A 20,567-nucleotide genomic window follows, 5' to 3' on the forward strand; every position below is an offset into this window, starting at 1 on the left:
CTAACTCAAGATTGTTTCTCTAGAACAAGTGCACTTTCCACTCAACTTTCTTCCCCGAAAGGAATCACCTTAATGGTAAACTGCAGTGGCAGAGAATTTTATGTGTGTAATACCTCTGGAGAAACCAGCGTTCAAATCAAATCTTTACAGAACCAAAATATCTCGGCTGTCTATAGGAGATGCCGACACTTCAGAGGGACTCTCAAACTCACCACCTTCGCTTTCCCCTTCGAGTGAAACCCCAAGAAATTGAGGAAACCTGCGATCCATACGCCAGCTGCTTCTCCAAACGCCAGCACACACAGACCTTGCTACGCAGACCCTTTGCTTGCGCTCAGCTATCAAGCATCTAAGGTGCTGTCTGCACTTCCAGAGCAGTGAACGTCCCCAAGATACTGTCGCTGTGTCTGACGGCTGCTGGTGGAATCAAAGGAGGCTCCTCTTCTAAGGTCAGAGAAGATCGTGATATGGGCAAAAACAAGTGAAGAGGAAAGGCCAGTGGTGATTTGCACATGGCTGCAACAAATACGCAGCATAGTGCTTACACAGTGGAAAAGCAACAAAGGCCTCAACACCCTCTGCTATCACCTCACTAGTTCCTAGACGCTGAAGGCTGTACCCCACTCCCACATGGCAGAATAGCAGAGTCCTTTAGCTGATGGGCTCAGGTAAGGCAAGTAGAGAACAGCTAGAAATAACACTGCCAAGATATTAGAAGAGAACATAAATCGGTGACCTTATCCATAACTGCGTGACCATGGTGTTTCAGAACCCAAATGTAATACAGCAGCACCTTGTCCTGGTTCTCTGAGTCAAAGTGAACAGTGTTAACATCTCCCGAAAAGGCAAGAAAATGCCCTGCTTTTGCATTAAGTTTGCTTCAGCTTCTAGAAGATTACGTTCAGCGTCGTATCAATGTGGTCCAGTGGTGTTGAATAACTATTTCTCCCATTTGATTAACTGGGCTATCACAGGCAGAGTTTATGCACTGATCTGGGAAGCTGATAGCAAACAGGCACGTGGACGCTGTTCAGGTTCTCAGTCACAGGCGGGCTTCTGCCCTCAATTTCAGAACAGAGATTTCTCTAGATAGTGGGTTTTGGGAGCAATAAGCGAATGAGCTGATTTAATAGCTCTTTGCCTAACAGGAGACCTCTCACCATCCCCATCCTCCTCTTTGTCCCCTTGCGCTAGGTCTCTTCTACTACAATACAACCTTTCAGTGAACTCATTTAACTGATGGGATTGGCAAAAAGCCGGATGGTTTAGTGGCAGACCTGGGCAAGCCTGGGGCAGTGTGGGCTTTTGGTTTTTTTGTGGTTTTTTTTTTTTTTTGTTAAACTGTATCTGAAAGGGGCCAGACAGCTGCCACAGCTGGCAGAAAGCAAGCGGCAGGAGTGCATGCCAGGGCTGAGAGGTCCTGCCTCCGCTCCTGGCTTGCCCCTCCCCAGCATCTCTGATGACACTCTCTCCTTTAGGAAGGAGCACCTTCAGTTAAATTAAACTGTGTTTTTTAAGTAAGATTAAATTTAAGCTGCTTTAGCTCTGAATAATTCCAGATAGCATGTCTAGGTAGTTTTAATGTGGGTTTAAGAATCTTCTTCAAAATCTAATTCAGACTAGCGTTCGTGAGGTCCATTGTAGCCAGCTCTCAGTTTGTGCAAAGTGCCTGCAAAGTTAATGCAAGACTTGTGTGGTGTTACACACAGAGTCATTTAAAAGAAAATAAAACCAGAAAGGACCTCTGCAGGGTGTCTAGTCTAATTTTGTGCTCCAGTCAGGTCTGGCTTCAAAACTGTCTTGGATTTTGAAAATGCCCAGCCTGAGGAGAGGGATTACACATCATCTCAGTCAGTGCTCGACTGTTCCTGTGGTGAAAGGAAAGAGGCAACGGATAAAAGCTGTGCTTTAGATGGCAAGAAGGACCTTTATTTCTGTTGCAAATGCAGGGATTTCGGAACAAGGGATCAATACCTAGCTCTAGGCTATGGACAAAACTGTAGCTGGATCATCTTGAAATGTTGGTCAGGGCCTTGGTCCAGCTTCGACTTTCAGAAATGACGTGGTAAATTGAGACACGAGATTCTTGACCCTTCTTGGAGGCTTGATGGGGAGTTTGAGGGTGGCTAAAGTGTTTTCGGGTGAGCTAAAGCCAGTATCCTCTCTCTGTTCAGAGCCATTGCAATGGCGGGTGCCACACAGTGTACTCGTTAAGAGCAGTGACAGTTAGGCCAGTTTAAACGATCTCAGGTGGAGGGGAGGAGAGATGTGCCCACCTGAGAGCCGGGCGGCTGGTGGAAGGCCTCTGGGGCGGGGCCTACCTGACGTCACAGGGCCGGTGTAACTGCCCGAGTTGTCCTGGCAACAGTCATTACAACAATGAGCCACCAACGCTGCGGGCAGCCTGCCTCTCAAGCACAGCACACCGACAGGTAAAACTGATACCATTTGGACATGCAGAGACAATTTGGAATAGATTTACGCCCTAGCTAGCTGTCAGGACCGGAAAAAAGATTTTTCTTCACCTGTTAAGACAGGTTTAAAAGTTCCTGATACAACCATGCTTCTAAACGTGAACTAGCGCTTGGGCTCAACCTTTTCCAATGTTTTTATAGTTCTGGAGCCTCTCAACTCAGTTGCCTGGGACTTATACAGAATAAAATTACAGTACGTGCCACAAGTGATTCCTATCTGACGACCAAAGCGTGCATGACCCAGCCAGAAGAGGAGCTGCGCAATGGAAGTGCAAAGGTTATTAAACCTGATGGGCCATTTTTAGGTATGGCGGTGTTTCATTTTTTACTAGATGCCTGTATGTTTTTAAACTCAGTAATTCATTTTTTCAGGATTCTTGGGAAAGTCGGTGTGTTCAGAGATCTCTGATGTAGGTAGCTTGCTCTCATGTTACAGTCTGCTCGTGCTGCATTCAGACATTAGCCCTTTTTCCCCCCGAGAAAGCCTGCCAGTCGTTCCTCGTTCCCATATCGCTTGACTGGTTGAAATTTTGACCACTGAGGTGAGGGATTTTACCAGCCCATGCCCTGAAATTCTCTGGTTCAGTACGTAACGTTTTGTTTTTGTGACAGCACTTTTGAGGACCTAAATACTGTGCTAGGTCATTAGCCTGAATTTGTAATCTAAAAAAATTCACATTGAGGAAGTCTCATATACAAGTTCATAGGCTTTATAGGAAAAACTTTGCTTTCCACACTTGCTAATGCTGATTAAATTTTATTTATGTCTTGGCCATCAGTAAGCAACTGCTACCACAAGACCATGGTTGGTTTTCAAAAAAAAAAAAAAAGTTAAAGTAAGGCAGTGCTGGCATGGGAACATGGATTTCATCATTTTCCACAAAACAGAAAGCATTTAGGTGGTATTGTTTGTTATTAAACTGCTCTGAGTACCGTTTTCCTGAGGAGCCTGGAGCTGGCTGCAGAGAGGTGCAAGGTGAGCATCCCCTTTCTAGGCACTCAGTGGTACGGGCAGCGGCGGTCCTGCCCGCAGCAGCGAGCTGAACCAGGTACATCCATCTTCATTACGTAAAACAGGCTCTCACTTGGCTGCGGCCGCAGTCGTCCGCCAGCACGGACATCCCTGGCAGCGATGGTACAACGCTTGCTCTGCCTCAGCAGGGCATTTGAAGCCAGCTTTGTCACAGCTTTTTGGAGATACAACACTAAGTGTGTGTGGTCTTGACACTAAGGCAGCTCAGCACGGGTTGATACAGGGACATGGAGTGGGGACTGCTTCCCCTGTATTGTCTAAACTGCTCTTTAACCCAAGCGTGAGAGGAGCCACTTTCATGTATTTCAAAACTTCTCCTTGGGGAAGTTCTATTTTACATGTGAATGATCTGCATGATTCCTGTTGGTGGTTTAAATAGATCTTAAGCGAATATTTAACATTAAATAAATGGGGTCTGAAGATTGACAGTAGGACAGTTAGGATATTTGGGGGCACTTTTGTTTCAGACTGGCGTTGAGGAGGCTCAGGTAGGACAGGTCTTGTTGCTGGTAGGTCACGGGGGTGACTCTGCAGCGTGCTTCGTGCAGTACAAATCAGGAACTGCGGTTGTTAATCATGTTAATGCTTGGTTATGTTCTCCATTATTCTTTTTAAGGGATTCAGAGACATGACTTTAGGGGGTGTTTTGTTTGAATGCTGGTTACACCATCAGCTGTGCCGGGGGGGGCGGGGTGTGTATCTACACAGAAATTAACGTGTCCCGATGTTTGTAATGCATTCAATTTAAAACTGCTAAGTTCACACTGTTCAAAAAATGGAACTGTGTGCATTTGCATGATTAGGTTTCTTCTTGAAAACCAGAAGGGCAAAGTCCAGGGAACATGCAGGGTGCCAAGGTTATAAAGGTTTGGCCTCCACTGCAAAACCGAAACAAATTCCTGCTACTCCTGAGGACAAGCAGTACCTAAGCACAGCTCAGTCTCTGTGTGTCTGATGGAGAGAGCAAGCTCCAGATTTTCTCACCAATACTCATTAAGTGTCCCTCATGTACCAAACGTGAGCTGTTGGTTTCAAAAAAATAGCTGCTTTGTGTCACATCCTCTGTTGGATTGCAAACAGGTTTTACTACAATGATTTTCTATAACATTCTGATAATTTTTTTTTTTTTTTTTTTTTTTTTCCTGCCTGATAGCAGAGCAAGGAGCTCAGGTCTTTTTCTGGAAAGCTGAGATTCAGCTCGGGTAGTGTTGTTTTTAAATTCTGGATGCGTTGCTTGCGCACACTTGCATTGTTCCTCCAGTTGAGAAACACATCTTTTTGTAGAGTTTGATCCAAAATGCTGTGCAGGCCATGTTTTAAAACTTCTCCGGCCTTGATCCCAAGAACTGTTAAATTTTGGGTGTACTGTTGCTGACAAACCTGGGGTTATTTAACAAGAGGGGAACATTTCAGCTTAAAATGTGGTGTAAGTTATGGTAGCTCAAAAGTGATCAACACCAAGTGTTGGTAGTTTCTTTAAGCAGTGATGTGATTAATTGTATAGACTTGTTCTCCCTAGGCATTAACGGGGGATCCTTTAGTTATATGGAAGACCTTTGCATCACACTTGGGAGTACTCTCCTGAAAAAAATGCCCGATTTTGAGTATTCAGTGCTTGAGCTTATAAACTGGAAAAATAATAAAAGCACCATGTATATAAATAATCAGTAAAGCCCTCCTACCGGTATCACTCCCCAGTTGTTTTAATACTGAATATTTCTTTGTTAATGCCCAGCTCGATGCAGCTTTGCTACCTGTATTCTTATAGATCTTGAAATGCTAACTTAAGTCATTTTTAGAGTTTATCTGGCTTGGTAAAGTCTTTAAAACAACTTTCTTGTCTTCTGCCAATCTCCCACATCATTCTCTTTTTTTTTCTTTTTACCCTTATTTCAGGAAGAAAAGCACAGGTCAGAAAAGCGCCACAAAAAATTCCAGATCCTGTGCCTGTGAGGAAGAGATCAACGCCCATGAACCCTGCAAACATAATAGGGAGGACTTGCACACAGAATGTGGTTTGTCGGCGGCCGTACAGGGATAGGGTGATTCATTTGTTGGCACTGAAGAATTACAAGAAACCAGAGTTACTCACTCGCTTGCGGAAAGATGGTGTCTACCAAAAGGACAAGAATTGCCTTGGAATGATCCTTCATCAGGTGAGATCATAGAGTTTGTGCCAGAAATTTTTCCTTCCTGCTATTCTTTTCAAAATAATTTTGAGCTGTGTCACTTCAGTGTTTAAATCAGAAAATAGTAAACAACTTAATGCTTCTTGTTGAAGTTTTTCGATAAACTTCATGCAGATGCCCCAAACTGCAAGTCAGTGTGAGGAAAGGAAAGACAGATGAAAAAATTCTTGGCGAGTGGTTTTGTTTTGCTAGAATGCCAGGCAATATTAACTATTTCTAGCTTTGTTTCTCCTAATGTCTTATTTTTTCCCTCTCTCTTTTACTTGGACTGCTTAGTTGAGAGAAGTTGACTGTGCGTTCTCTCAATTGTGTGAAATAGTTTGTCATAGTACTTCATGGTTTTTGTGACGAGTTTATGTGAAGAGAAATTTGGTAACTGCAATCGCATAGGTTAGTACTTCATTTGAACGTGGCTGGTGGCCTGTAAGTGGTACTCGACTTCCCTTGGGATCTGTCGGAGTTGCAACCAAGGGAAGGGTGTTCCAGCGAAATCGTAAATGCTAAAGGTGGTGGTCCGATTTTGAGCGTATTATTTCTTTGCTATCATGTGGACTGTGTCTTTACCTTCCTTGAAACTTTTTTTTATTCAGTAGCTTTTCCAGTGCTCCTTTAAGTTCCACCTGTATTTCTTTATCGCATCCCTCAAAATTATTGGTAAGTCTATAACGTTGTGTAGGTGAAACTTTTAAGCTGCGTGTTCAAGAGCGTCACTTATTAATTTGCTACAAAAACAGTTCAGAAAAGGCTTCTTAAAGTACCGTAAGATGCAGTGGCTCCTCCCTTACTTTTCAAACACTCCCTGTACCCACCGACTGTGGCTGAATTAGGCACGTATTAATGTGTGAAGTAGGAATATTTCCTACTTGTCTAGGAAAAAAGTGTTTGGGAACCTCTTAAAGTGAGCAAAATTCAACATTTATACAGCTTTGGTTGATCCTACACTGAATTCTAAAACCTCATTCCTTGAATATGTTAAGTGTTATTGTTTTGTTTCCCCAGTGCGATGGTAGTTGTTTTTTTTCCACCCCGAAGACAGACACAATTTAATGACAGCCATGTTCTTACATACAAATTGAAGTAGTCAATCTATATTTTAAGTTGGTTATAAAATTCTAAAAGCTCAGCTCCCTAGAGCGTGAAAGGTGCAAAAACTTCCTCTTGTCCCATTATGCTTGGCAATGTTTAAGGAGACTTTCCTGGAGTCTGTTTCCTGTATGTGGTGTGAACCTCAAGGAACCAGTACCTCAAGGTACTGGTTTGCATCAGAAATGGTCGTGTTAGCAACGCTACACCCTGAGAAGCCTTGCTCATGTTTTTCTTAGCTCTGTAATGAGGGTTTTTTTTGTACAAATCTAAAATCAGCAGCCTGAACTTGCTAAGATCTGATATGCACAGATTTGCTTCTCTTAGAATACAGCTTTAGTTGTTTTTAACAAGTGAATTACTGTTTAAGGGTATCTTTGTTACTTCTAATTGTTTTTTTAGATGGGGACAGACAGACGTGGACACAGGCATGAATTTGCAGTATTTACCATGTTTTAGAGGAAAAAAAAATAGGCTGAGCTGAAAAGTGGTGGTGGTGTGTTGATGAGTAGTTATTCCACATTTTGTGTCAGGCAAAGAGAGATAGTTTTGGGGGTTTTCCCTGAAACTCTGAACAGGTGTCAGGTGATGAAGTCTAAACCAGCACTTTAGGTGTCAATGATCTCAAGGGCTTTTTAGCTCATTTTAACCTTTTGAGTATACTTTGCATTTTTCTTAAGGAAGCTATAAGCCCATTTTATTTTCAAAGGTATAGAGCGAGGCGTGCACACAAGCCTCTCGTGACAATACTGAACCCTGCGTCTGCAGAAGGCAGAGCACATCTGGCCTGCACACCTCCCCTTAAACATTTCAGCACTAAAATATCGTTAGACATGAGTACAGTTACTTTTTTCCCAGTTGGTAAAACTTTGATATGGCTTAAAACTAATGGGATAGATGAAGAATTCATCTTTGTACCAGAAGTACTTGTCTAGCGCTAGTTAGGTTATCAGGTACAACTGTTCAGTAGACAGATACAGTTTCTTGTGGCTCAGGCACTTGAGAAAGAAAAGCAGTTCTGTTTCTCAAGACAAATGACGACACAGTGCGTTCATTACTGTGATGATGGAAAACAGGCGTTGTTCCAAGCACAGTCTGTGCTCTGCCATTGCCGTATAGCTGTGTACAACCAAAGAACAGCAGGTGTCCTCCTGAAGTTGAACAAATCTGAATTTGTATGTGGAGATAGTGTTCTTCAGTTCTTAAAACAAAACAAAACAACAAAAAGCCCCAAACAAAAAAAGGCAAACAAAAACCCCCACAAAACAGGCCTCTCAGCATATTTCATGCAGTGAATATTTAAAGTTTTGGCATAGTTTGCCTTGATTCCCAGTGCTGTATTACAGACCCCTGGTGCAGAGAGAGGTTTGCAGCAGTTTGGGATTTTCTTACCTTCAAATTTCTACATCCCAAGTTGACCACATTTTTAAAAATTGGTGCTCGTTACATGAGAGCTACTTGGATCTTCACATCTAAAAAACCTGGAAAACTGGTGTGTGATTCTGTTTTCAACTTTTATTTTACTTTGCAGTACCAATCTTATTTCTGCAGTGTGCATTTAGGTATCACGAACATTTATTTTCTTAAATGTCTGCCTATAGGTAGCCAGCCTGAATACAAAGGATAATTCTTACAGTCTGAAGGATCATCTGTTTAAAGACATTCAAAAAGATTGGCCTGGATACAATGAAATCGATAAACAGTCATTGGAGTTAATACTTTCTAGGTAAGTTCAGTCTCTAGGGGAAGGAAAATTGCCATTTAAAAAACTTGTTCTGGGAAATGAATGTCTGTCTTCCCTATAATGAAAGAGCTATGACATAGACATTTTTTGCCTTGTAACCTGAAATGTTGGGTCATGCTTACAGAAAATTAAATTCATCTGAGGATGCCCCCAGCACCAGTCATTCGGGATCTCCTGTAACTCCCAGTAAAGATGGCCCATCAAATGCTCAGGTATTTTGTACTTTTTTTATCATTATTTACAGTGTATTAAGATTTATCACACTTTACACTGATGTAAAAGTTGTGATGTGAAGCACTAATATTGTCTTAAACACATGAAAAACTGAAGCATTTCTCTTTGATTGGACGTTTCTTCCTTTTAAAGGCGGTTGCACTGTCAAGGACTGCAAAAAAACTTAGTCACGTAGCTTTAAGGGCTGCTACATTTAGTGTTCTGTATTTCAGAATGTTTATTAAAATACTTAAGATAAGATGGGAAGCACAGAAAGCCTTTCACCACTGAGCTATTTACATTTACACAGAGGAGGGAGGGCACACCTCTGTGTTTCCCTAACTTTCTTTCAGAGCATGAAATGGTGCAGGTCCCAGGGACCTCTTCCCACCTGCCTCCCTACCCACAGAACCCAGATTTATTCCAACAGGGTGGCACAGAGCCGTGCCTGGGGCTCCCGGCCCAAGCTGCCGCTTGTACATCGACGTGAGCAGCGTGCGCTTGCTAGAGGAGAGGATGTGAACCAGCTGGAGAGCAGCTGGGACAACAACTGCAGCAAAACTGGGGGGTTTACCCGTTCTTATCGGCTTTGCACATCACACGCTCTGAGAAGCATGCCGCTGCGTGCTTCTCGGGGCCGCTTTAGGACATCGCGTGGCTGTGTGCCAGCAAAAGCTGACTCTTCACCTGGTGTGTCCGAACGGAAATCGGTGCCTAAACGGTACCAACCTGACCTCCTCGTTTTGGTGAAGCCTTTGCTAGAGCTGCTGAAGAGAGTGTCTTTCTCCCAAAGCCTTTTAGCTGTAGGTTTGAAGAACGACTTGTTAATCATAAAATTAGAAACCAAGGATGAAAGAAACCATGTATGTAGCTGCAGTACTTCCTCGCTTGACAGCTAGTTTTGGAGAAGAAAGATGTGTTTTCAACAATTGCCAGTTCAGAACTGTTCCTTTTCCAGAACGGGAGCAAAACTTAGTTCTGCTGGTTTTTACGGGTTTTTTTCTTTATTATCACAGAAAAGGGTCTTGGATTCCTCTTTCATCGGTCCTCTGAACAAAAAGAAGAGGATCTCTCGCCTGGGCAGTGGAATCCCGTCCCCGCTCAGAGAGCGCTTGTCTGCCTTCAGGGAGAAAGCCGCTGCCGCCCCTCCGCCGTCTCCCCGCCCCACGACCACCTCCATTCCCGCTCCTCACCCGCTGCCTGGGGCGCGCCTTCACGCTTCCAACCTGCCAAAACCTGCCAGCTCCACCTCCCCCAGCACCCCTGAGGGGCAGGGGACACAAAACCTGCCCATGGACAGCTTCAGTCCTAATAGCACTAAGGCCTGTGAGGACCAGCAACAAAAATACACCTCTTGGAGTTCTTTGGGGATCCCAGAGCCTGCCGGGGTGCAGGTGAAGCCTCCTAAGTCCACAGGCAAGAAGCTTCACCAACTGCCCGAGAAGGTAAAAGAGCGTAAGGAGAAGCATGAAGGCAAGATGCAGCACACTGTGAGTGTGAGCATGGAGGAGAAAAACCTCAGAAAAGAAGAAACTGCCGAGCTGAGTACATCCTCCTGTTTGGATTCGGGTGAAGGTATTAATACGCTGCTTTTCCTAACTCCTGTATGGGTAACCGTGGTGCAAAGAGACCTGTAAAACGAGGGACTGGAAACACAAATGGTCTATTTTTTCACTTGGCTTTGCCATTATCCCTACTCTATGGTCATGAAGAATCCATATTGGTTTTCCGCTGTTGTATTACCTTGTAAATGTTAGTTCAAACAGAACAACATCAAAAAGCAGAAGCTGTTCTGCTGGAAGCTTATCTAGAATTTGGTTCATTTTTAAGAGTTCTCCCTCTGTAGTACAAAAATCGTTAGAAAGAAATCTGAAATGGATTGCTGTAGGGCAGAAACTGGTTAAAAGGAAGAGCTAGGAACTAGAAAAACACAAGGAATGGAGTTTCGTTTTTCCTTAATTTCCAGTAAACTGACAGTTCACTGAACTTACTCTGCTTCTTCCATGAGCCAGTTTTAAGGTCTGCGAGCTGCAGATAAAACCTGTCACTGGTTTATGGCATGCTGGCTTACTGAAACACATAGATCAGACTTAAATGTATTTCATCGCGTATCACAATGCAAGGTTCATCAGCCTCTGCCTTTTCATGGAGAGCCTAAAAGCTGCATAAACTGGCATGAGGTTTGCTGGAGTTTTGGTCTGAACTGTGCTGTGAGCTCCTCTCTATCTGCAGAATTTATTACTTCCAAAGATGTACAAACGGTGTGCACTGAAAATGGTATTGAAAAGATAAACAGCAGCCCTCGGAGAATACTTGATTTCTTGACACACACACACAGAGAGTAGGGCAGAGTTCAGTTCCTTTGTTAAGTCTGTGTGTTGTCCAATTTCAGAGGTTTGACGTGCAAATGAGAAGTCAGGTTTAGCCCTTTCCTATCACAGCCCAGAGGCGTGTTTGGACTAGGCAGGGTGCCTCTCTGAAGTGCTGTTGTGCTTGTAGACAAGGGTGCTTTGAGATGCTCTTCTCACTTTTACCCTGGACATACTACACAGTGCCCACGTGGCTTGGGATTTCTTTGCAAATATTTGTGCTTTGAGATATTTATGAATTTATATACAGGTGAGGGTCTTTCTGCAGATGCCAGTAACGAAATTCTGAACAGCTAGGGAAGGAAAAATCTGCACTGCATTTCAAGTTGGTGCTTACACTGAGCCATGTCAACAAACACACCTGAATTTTTGGAAATGAAGCGCTCGCAGTGAAACTGTTCACCTAAGTTGTATTGTACATACCGCGACCGTTAATATTGCTGTTTGCATTTCTCTCAAATGTTGTTCCCATTTTTACACCACTTTTTCTACTCCTGCTGTACTGCGTAATAATTTTAATACTAAAAGTAAAAGAATAGAGTAGAACATCACATGATAGTTCTTTTTTCCCCATGACCTAAAGCTCGGAGAGCTTAGAGATTGCAAGAACAGTTGAGCTTTAGCAGAAATACTGTGTTTAAGCAGTGGCAGTGGAAGCAAACAAAGAATATATAGGACTGTGTGTTTTTTAACTGCAAGACCCCCGATGAAAAGCAGAGAGAGATTACCAAGATCTTGAGTGTTCCTCCGTGTTCCAGCTAACTTTTCCTTATGGCCGCTATTTTTCTTATTTATCAAAAAGTCAGGAGGCTCCTGAAATATTCCTTTAAAAAGAGGGACTAGAGATTAAGTGTACCGTGCTCTCATAATGCCGTTTAAAAGAGCAAAAGAGCAATTTACAAGTGCAAATAACTTTCAAAGCCAGTTTTGCCACGTTATTGAGGAGCAAGTCTTTGTTGCAGGTCATTGAAGCCTGAATGCCGGGAACCTATATACAATGCTCCTGACTTTCCTGCTTAGAGTGCTGAAATTAAATCTGACCTTGGATATCTGTAATTGGCAGGGAAGGAGGGATAAAAACATGGCATGAAAAGAACTTCAGCTTTCTGCTCTATTTCTTGCTGGAACCTGGACGTTGAGATACAGCTATATCTACATAGATACAGATACATCTCAAGCTGTTGTCTTTTGTGCAGCCACATCTGTTGCTGCATAATTTGAACGGCTGTGCAGACGCCACATCGTGTCTTCAAATAAGAAAAGCTGACCTTGGGTTAATACTGCGGTAGCGCAGAACCTGTAGAATAAAGTAGCCGTGCCCTCTTTCTAAAGCCCGGTACTGCCTACTATGGAGAAGGTCATGTGAGCCCTATTATTAACTTACAGAGCTTATTCCAAGTAATTTACTGTGAGAATAAAACTCTAAAGGACTTTTTCAAGCCCATTAAGCTGGTATTGTTTGGCTATATTAAAAATCTGCTTACCGCAAGTGTCAAAATTCTGCTTTTCTGTAGGAGTTGAAGAAACTTGCACTGCCTCCACAGGTTCTCCTTCAGCAAGCCAACCACCAGACTACTTCACGTGAGTAAAATAACAATTAGCTTTCTTGCCACTCATTGAAGCAGATGAAAAATCACCTATAAAAACTCTCGTTTAGCTACAAAATTGAGAATTGACCAAAATGTAGTTTTAGAATAATGACAAGTTCCTTCAAGTTACCCAGCTGCCTCATTCAACTACCTGCAAGTTTTACAGTCTGAGGGTGTCCCTTAATTATTGCGGTGCGAAAAGAAGCCATAAAAAGTATTTTTAATACCCTTTAGAAGAAGACGTAAAACATTTAATTTCATTCTTCTTCAAGAACACCATGAGAAAGGAACATGAACCTGCGCTGTTTTCTTTTTAGAGGCAAGGCAAACCAGGAGGAAAGCTGAATGCTAGAATCCATAAATTTGAACACCTGTCCTGCACTTTCACTGCTTAGTGCATTCTAAGGTGGAAAGTGGGGAGGGAAGGTAGCAGACTTTAAAGTCCAGAGTTACAAAGCCTATATGTGAGCTAACGGGAGTTAACCGTCAAAGTTATTTCTAAAGCTTTGATGTAAAATGGTCACTGGCTAACTTGAAGCTGCAGCAAAATATCCAGTTTCACCGCAGAAATGCAGACCAAGGAGCTAGAGAAAACAGGAGAACCTCAGTTCAGATTTTAACTTTTACCTGCTTAATTTTGACTACAAAGCAAGATAAAAATACATTAAACTTGCATGTGAAAGGTAACATACCTACAGTGACTGCCATGTTGCAGTCTGTAAAACTACAGAAGGGCTTCCTGGTGAGTTTACTTTTGGCTCCTGAACAAGTTGTCAAACATCAGATTGACATTTCCAAAAAGCTGAAATTTACCTCCTCTATAAAAAAGCTTTTCATCCGTGACAAGTGTTAAAGAACTTGCTTTAAAATGAAATACCTCTAATACCAGAATCATTTGGTTGCCTAAATAGTTTTTGACAGTATCAAAACTTTCCTAGGAGGAGGATTTGTCTTTACCGTTGCAAAACAGGGAAATAGCTTCTGCAAATGCCCAGTGTCTGGGCTTTTCCCCCACTGTTTTACTGGTGGCCTTTTTTTAAAAATGCGAAAGTTGAAGGAGGCCGCAGCGGAATAATTGTGGAATAACGTGGTCAGCGCCACCTGAATTTCTAATAAAATGCGCTTTTTTGGGGGAGGATGGGCACAGTGGGGAGCAGTCTAAAGCTCTTTCCTCGGTTGGAAGGATGAGTTTGAGAAGGTTTTGAGGGGCCTTCGGTGCTCAGAGTTGGAACGAGCACCCCGACAGGTAAAGCCAGGACGAGCCCGACACTTCCTAGCAGCGCAATTGCCCAGCCGCAGCAGCGGCGCTGAGCCCATGGTCGTGTCTGCGGTGCAGGAGAGAGGGAGAAGTGTGTTAAAACGCTGCGAATTGCCAAGTTCAGCAGCTTCTGTCAGAGGAGTAACATCAGCAAGGGAGGTCAGGCCTCCGCCTAGCGCTTGAACTTCGGAGCATCTTCTGCCTGTGCTGAAGCAGACGGCATGGCAGCGCTGTGCGTCTCACTTACTCTGTTAAGTGATGCTCCACGGAAAGACTGAAATAAGTCTGGCCCTGCAGGGAAGCAGTTTAGTGCTTCACGTGTTAGGCTGAGAACTCAAACCGATGTTTAATTCTCGGCCTCTGCTGGGTGCCAATGAAGCGATCCAGCTCCCCGCTGTCTGCTTCCCATTCAGCTGAGGGCAGGGATACTGAGGAGAAAGGTTATTTGATGTAATCTAGTATTAAAGTCAGATGCCAATAGCCACTGTTAAAAGTTTAAAAAAAAAACCAACACAAAACCACCACCACCAAAAGACCAACCAACCAACCAACCAAAACCCAAAAACCCCAAAGAAACCTTCATGCAAGGTTTCATGAAGTTGGTTTAGTTCTGACTGGGATTAAAAACCTTAACAAAGACTTCCCTGTGAAAGGAGCAACATCTGGAGCAATCTCACAGATAATCTACTGGCCACAGTGTCCTGGAAAAAAATTAGGGTGTGCTGTTTCAGACTGATCACTACAGAAAGATTGAAACCTGAGAGCACCTACAATTTGATCCAGTTTAAAGGACTTTGGTAGTTTATTTCAATTTCTCTTCCTGTCTAAGTGCTCTATAATTCATGAGTATAATCACAGCTTTAGCATAAAGATACTTTCCATCTTAGTCTAAAGAAAGATGCTGAGAGTAAAGGAACTCAAGCTTTTTAGGCAAAGCTTAAGGAAGAGCTAGACAAACCAAACAGATTCACCTTTCTCCCCACTTCTATCCCCATTTCTTGCCTCTGCGCACGCCTACATTGCGAGTGCTCTGCTGGGCTCTACTCCTGTGCTCAACTCCTGCTGTGGGATGTAACTGTGCACAAGCTTCACAGGTCCTTCCCAAAATGCTGGGGGGCACCTGTAGTTTTCTTTTAAAAACCATCCAGCACTCTAACCAGGTGCCTCTGGCCTGGGATACATCACTGAGCAAAGTTGTCATCTGCATTGGTGCAGACTTTCAAGTTGTTAAAGTTTTACTGCTCATTAAAATTAATCTAAAGGTGGTTTGAAGGATTTGTCCCCGTGTGGAGGTGCCTGCGTCACCCAAAGAGAACAGGGTCTTTAGGCTAGGAGGACCAGAAGCACTGGTGTGACAGCGGTGGGAAGTCCTATCTATTACTCGCATTCCCGCTTCATCTTGGATTTGCATAATGACCTTGTTAAATCTGCTCCTGGTGATTTGAGGGAGAGGGGAATGAAGAAACTTTCAACCGCTTCAGTGGCTTTAAGCATTTAAGGGTTTTTCCCTCCTTAGGAGGTGATGTGATGGGTTTTCTTTTTGTTTCAGACCTCTCTGCAGTTTGTTTGTGTTGCTGTATTGCAAGTGCCTTAGTTGAATGGACAGCAATGGAACTGGTGTTCCCTAAAATAATAAAATGTTATCATTAACTATGCTTGGCTGTTAGGTTTTTGGCTACATTGGTGCCTATCTGACTGCATCCAACACTGTAAATGTAGTCCCTTCCAAAAATGTAATGGAAGTGAATTTTCAAAAGTAAATATAATCTAATTAACTTCTCCCTTCATAGAAAGAGATTATAATCTAGCAGTTTCTCTTCTCTCTCTGAAGCTGATGCATTTATTGATCCTTCTATATTTGAATGATTGCTTATGTTTTCTAAGTATGCTACGCCTTCCTTGTGCACCTTGTGAATGACACTCTAAGAAGTAAAATATTAGCAAACAGCTCTCACAGAAATATGGTAGATTTCTGTCATTACCTAAACGCTTTCCCTTGGAGCACGTGTGCTTACTTGTAGAAGCAGTCAGTCACGTAGTTAACTGACTTAAAGCTTGGGTGTCTGTGCTTGATATTCATTATGTCCTTGGTGTGAAATTGCATGTGTGCTTATTTTTGCACCAGAAAATACACAGCCATAGTCTCATACGAGCAACGCCAGCGTTACAAGAATGACTTCTGTGCAGAGTATGATGAATACAGGAACTTGTATGCTCAGATGGAGAGTATCAGCCAGAAATTCAGGAGTCTTGATGCACAACGGCACATGCTTTCTCCAGGTTCCAAAGAATATAAGGTAAAGAAGGATAAAACTGTGAGGATTGTGTTTCATCTCCCTCTTATCCCTTCCAAAAGCCCACATTTTCAGCACAGGCAGACCTTTCAGTATATATATCTGTTAAATTATATGGACGTGGTTTTAAAACGAACATCTGAGACTGAGTAACCGGTCGCAGGGCTGGAATTGCCAGACTGGCTCATGCCTCGCTGTCGAGGCGTGGGGGTGCTGCGGTGCTGTTACACAGACCGGGGAGAAGATTGGTAGCGCGTGGAAACCAGCAGCTGTAATGCCAAAGCTTTCCCGACCCTCTGTTTCCCATGGTTTTATACACTTAACTAAACCTGCAGCCACAGGTTACCCATCTTCCTGATGCTAGCTATGATTCTAGCAGAGAAGGGTGTTAAAAAACTGATACTCTGGCCTTCCATGCAGACTTCTCTGATTTGGACATACAAATTCCTCATGTTCAGTACCAGAATTCTTTAATTCTGTGTGCACGCTGAGGAGTCTTGGCTGGCGTTTTTTTAGTTTTTGGTCAGATTGCAAGTGTATTTGTGAGCAGAAGGAGTATTTTAAAATCCCTGGTACTGCTCAACTAGACAAAGGGAAACCTTTTAGAATGGGCATACATCCTCAGACCCTGTGTGGGCTAGCCCGGATTTTTGAAGCTTGAAAAAACCCTGCAAAAAGTTGTTCAGCCCTCAAACTCCACCTGTCTGAGCTGTCTGCGAACAGACAGCAGCGTGAGCGACTTGTCAAAGGGAATCGTCAAACACATGCCCCTTTTGTTGCCTATTTACACGTTTAATTGCAGATTTGGGGTGATGTGGGGGGATGGGAGGTTATTTTTGCATTTTCTGGTAGTAGTGAAATGTTCTTCATGTTGTCTTCATGTTTGTTTGTTTGTTTGTTTGTTTTTTCCTTGAAGATGCTTTGCGAGGAAGTCTTTGAAGAGTACCGAAAGTTAAAAGAGGTATGTGTGACACCAGATTTGTGGGAGGTAGTAATCACTGAGCCTGGCTCAAGGGTATTTTTAAGCAAAGGACATGAAATATTCAACTCTGCAGAAACGTTTTCATGCCATGATTTTCTTTTTATCTTATCTTTACAGTCTAGCCCCAGCTACTTTGAAAAGAAGTGTAGATGCCAGTATCTCCACAGCAAGCTGTCTCACATTAAGAAACTAGTAGGGGAATTTGACAAACAGCAACAAGAGTTATAGCACTAGTCTCCTGCTTCGACCAGGACACGTGAATGGACAGAAGCTTATTTATTTAAAACTTAAGATTAGTTTCTCTAAGATTCTAAAAGGTAGCATTGAACTTTTTTGTTACAGAAGTTTCCGTATTAGCAGAGTTAACTACTTTTATTGTTGTTGATGTTGCTTACATGTGTATTTAAAGCTGCTTTTTCTGGTCCCTTCTTTTCTTCAAGATTTTTGTTTGTCCATTGAATTAGTTTTAGCAGTAGATAACTGGGGAGCCAGTACCTTTACTATGACGTTGTGCGCATATTAAGAAAAAGTTGTAGCAAACTGAAATGCTGATGGATAGATGTAAGGCTGTTTTCTGACCTTTCTTGTTAATGCAAACTCTTTGCCTTAAATGGTAGAAGGTTTAGAAATTAGCAGAAAACAAAAAAATCACATTGTTTTGGAGGGTTAAAGAGGCACGTAGATGTGCAGTATACAGGGCATTTTGTGACAAAAGAAACTCGCCCCTGCAATTTAAACTCCCCGTTGCAGTGGCTGGTTGCCTTAAGGTGTTTGGTTGTGTATATTTAGTGTAGTTAAATCATGAGCTGCACTGCTTCCCGCTTTGCCGAAGCACCTGGGAAGCACTACGTGGCCTATCGGTGTCTGGAAGCGTGTGCTTGTACCGCGTGTGTGCGAGAACGTGTGGGTGTGAGCGTGTGCGATGGGGAAAAAAACCAAGCTGCTACTCTAAGTAGGCCAAACGCTCAGGTTAAAACAACTGACGAGTGTTGCTGTAGGCTTTTTCCTACAGAATTGCTACTCGTGTTCTGGAAGGTGGGAGCATTTCCATTTCGGTCATTTGTCAGCTTTAATAATACTGGGGAAATTGATACTTTACCAAAATGAAACAGGTATATAGTTTGGGGGCAAGATTATGGAATTAGACATGTAGGTTACCTATTTATATACTACTTAAAGTATTTTTTGAAGAGAGATATGCAAAGAAGCTATTGCCTGCATGAAATAGGTATTTAAAGATTTTTGTCCTGGGTGCCAAGAAGACAACAAAGAGGAGATGTATTTAACTATAAAATGATGTGATCACCAAACAGCACAAGCTTTCATTTCATGAAGTTTTTTTGTTTATTTTGATGCAAGCCATTGCTTACTTTATCAGGTGAAAACGCAGGTTATTTGGTCAAAACTGAGCAAAATCTTTGTGTGTCTTACTGTGTTTGTGTTTTCAACGCATTGCCAATTGAAGAGGGAAGCATTATGTTTACAAATCTGATTTTGGACCTTTTGCCAAAGTTTTGGTAGTATTGCTGATAGACAGAAAAAACTGTTGTATTATCACTGTAAACCAGAAAATGTCTGACTGCCAGAAAACATGCGTTCAGGTAAATGGGAGCGATGGAATTTTTGCCTTAAATTTCTGCGTTCAGAGACGATACGTGTTTGTGAAGACGGCATAGCGAGGAAGGCGCATCCCTTTCTGCTGCCTGCCAGCGATAGTGGTGCTACCGACGGGAGACCAGGCTGACTCTGGGTCCCTTGGATTAGCACAGCTGTTTTCCCTCCGCATTTCAAGTGGCGAAATGAAGGGCAGATGTCTTGCTCCCTGTTAAGAACCGAGTTCATCTGGGTTTAACAACTGCATTCGGTCCCCAGCCTGCGCACGCAGGGGCTGTTAATTTCACTGCAGTTCTGCTGCCCGCGCGCTGGGGGCCCAGCTTTCAACCTAGAGACAGAGCTGCTGCTCAGATTAAAACGGTGGGAAGATCCTGATGTTGGGACCCAGTTTGGCAGTTGTTGGCTTTTTACCTAAACTGTGTTCCCGGGTCTGACGTTAACCGCCAGGACGGGACAAGCCGCGCTGCTACAACCGTCTCGACGGCTGGCGATCACCCGCAGTGCTGTCACTGTAGAACTGAGACCCGGTGCAGCTAACTGATTTCCCCCCCGTCCCCTTTTGCCATCGCGCGCATCTTCTGGTTTAGAGGCCGTGTACGTGTTGCCGCTGGAGGTTAGCGCTACTTCAGAGGTCCCGCGCTGCAGACCACCATCAGACCGGACAAGCTACTGTAAAGGCCTTAATCGAAGGCCTTAATACCTCCTATTAAAGCCAAGTTGTCTTAAATAAAAGAGTCATTGTGTGTCTAACTACCCATGCAGCTCCTTGAGAAATTTTAGGAGACTGTATTCACCTCACATCCTTCCCTTTTGCATGAAGCAGGGAGGGAGGAATCATCCTTCTCGAGCAATACTGCTTGCAAACTAAGTTTTCATGCATTGCATTAGTGGCATTCACTACTGGCAGACGCCTTGCTACTTAAAAAGTTACTGTCTTCACAGCGCTATAGAGGTACTTGAGGTGGCTACAATTAAACTGTGCGAGTTTGATTACATATGCAGGTTTTCACCAGCTGAGAATCTAGCTCATAGTGACAAGATCTATAAAATCAGCAACAGGAAGAATGGGAAACTCAGTGTTTTGTAAAGCACGACATTGAATAGGCTATTTGTGAATGGTCACACTGAACACCTTGTGCTTTATCACCCATTATTTATTTTAGTGTGAGGTGACTTAGCCCACATGGATATTGTTAAAATGTGTTTTACTCCCTAAATTCCTTCACAAACAGTGTGAAGCACATTGCATGTTACCCCTCCACGGAGGGAGCGTTCCAAAATAAACAAAGATCTCCTTACATCAAAAAACAAAAGCACCTTCAAAGAAATCTTTCCTGTTGCTCCATCTTAGCTGTTGTCAAATGGGAAGGAAAAGCAAAAAGAAGAGCAACAAGTTTTCCAGCAGAGCTTGAAGAACTAGTTCAGGGCCAACGTGTACCACTTCAGTCTGAACCTGGCTCCGTATCAAATCCTGTTCAAATTTAAGTAGCGTGCTCGCTTTCCTAGTGACTTTCACCCAACACTTGTCTTTTACAGTAAAGCTCTAGTTCTAAAGTAGCCTTTCATCTTTGTCGTATTAGCCACAGTTTTAGCTGCCTACAGAACAGTCGTTCTGTACCGTTTCCACTCCTGTTTAGTATTACCAAAAGTTTTGTTTTCTTCTTTTGGCAGTGCAAAAGAAGTACACTTGATTTTGTTTCCAATTTCCTAAGAGAGGGCTGTGAT

The 20,567-nt window shown here is 43.0% G+C and overlaps 1 protein-coding gene across 1 annotated transcript; it reads left to right on the top strand.

Moving 5' to 3' along the window:
- Positions 1 to 2,379: 2,379 nt before the first annotated feature.
- LOC141938209 (RNA polymerase II elongation factor ELL2-like) lies at positions 2,380 to 17,456 on the top strand. The gene is made up of 10 exons (XM_074856879.1): positions 2,380 to 2,432; positions 2,616 to 2,779; positions 5,404 to 5,663; positions 8,381 to 8,505; positions 8,648 to 8,735; positions 9,753 to 10,311; positions 12,620 to 12,686; positions 16,078 to 16,249; positions 17,163 to 17,207; positions 17,346 to 17,456. The coding sequence occupies exons 1-10, from the start codon at positions 2,380 to 2,382 to the stop codon at positions 17,454 to 17,456; spliced, it is 1,644 nt and encodes a 547-aa protein (XP_074712980.1).
- Positions 17,457 to 20,567: the final 3,111 nt, after the last annotated feature.

Source organism: Strix uralensis, chromosome Z, assembly GCF_047716275.1.
Source record: "Strix uralensis isolate ZFMK-TIS-50842 chromosome Z, bStrUra1, whole genome shotgun sequence".
NCBI classification, from domain to species: domain Eukaryota; kingdom Metazoa; phylum Chordata; class Aves; order Strigiformes; family Strigidae; genus Strix; species Strix uralensis.

What these genes read in the sequence shown, in the direction of transcription:
- LOC141938209 (XM_074856879.1), top strand. Translation starts at nt 2,380, where the DNA reads ATGAGCCACCAACGCTGCGGGCAGCCTGCCTCTCAAGCACAGCACACC. An exon ending in ATGGCCCATCAAATGCTCAG is followed by an intron (nt 8,736 to 9,752) that starts GTATTTTGTACT and finishes TTATTATCACAG; the next exon opens with AAAAGGGTCTTGGATTCCTC. An exon ending in CTGTTTGGATTCGGGTGAAG is followed by an intron (nt 10,312 to 12,619) that starts GTATTAATACGC and finishes GCTTTTCTGTAG; the next exon opens with GAGTTGAAGAAACTTGCACT.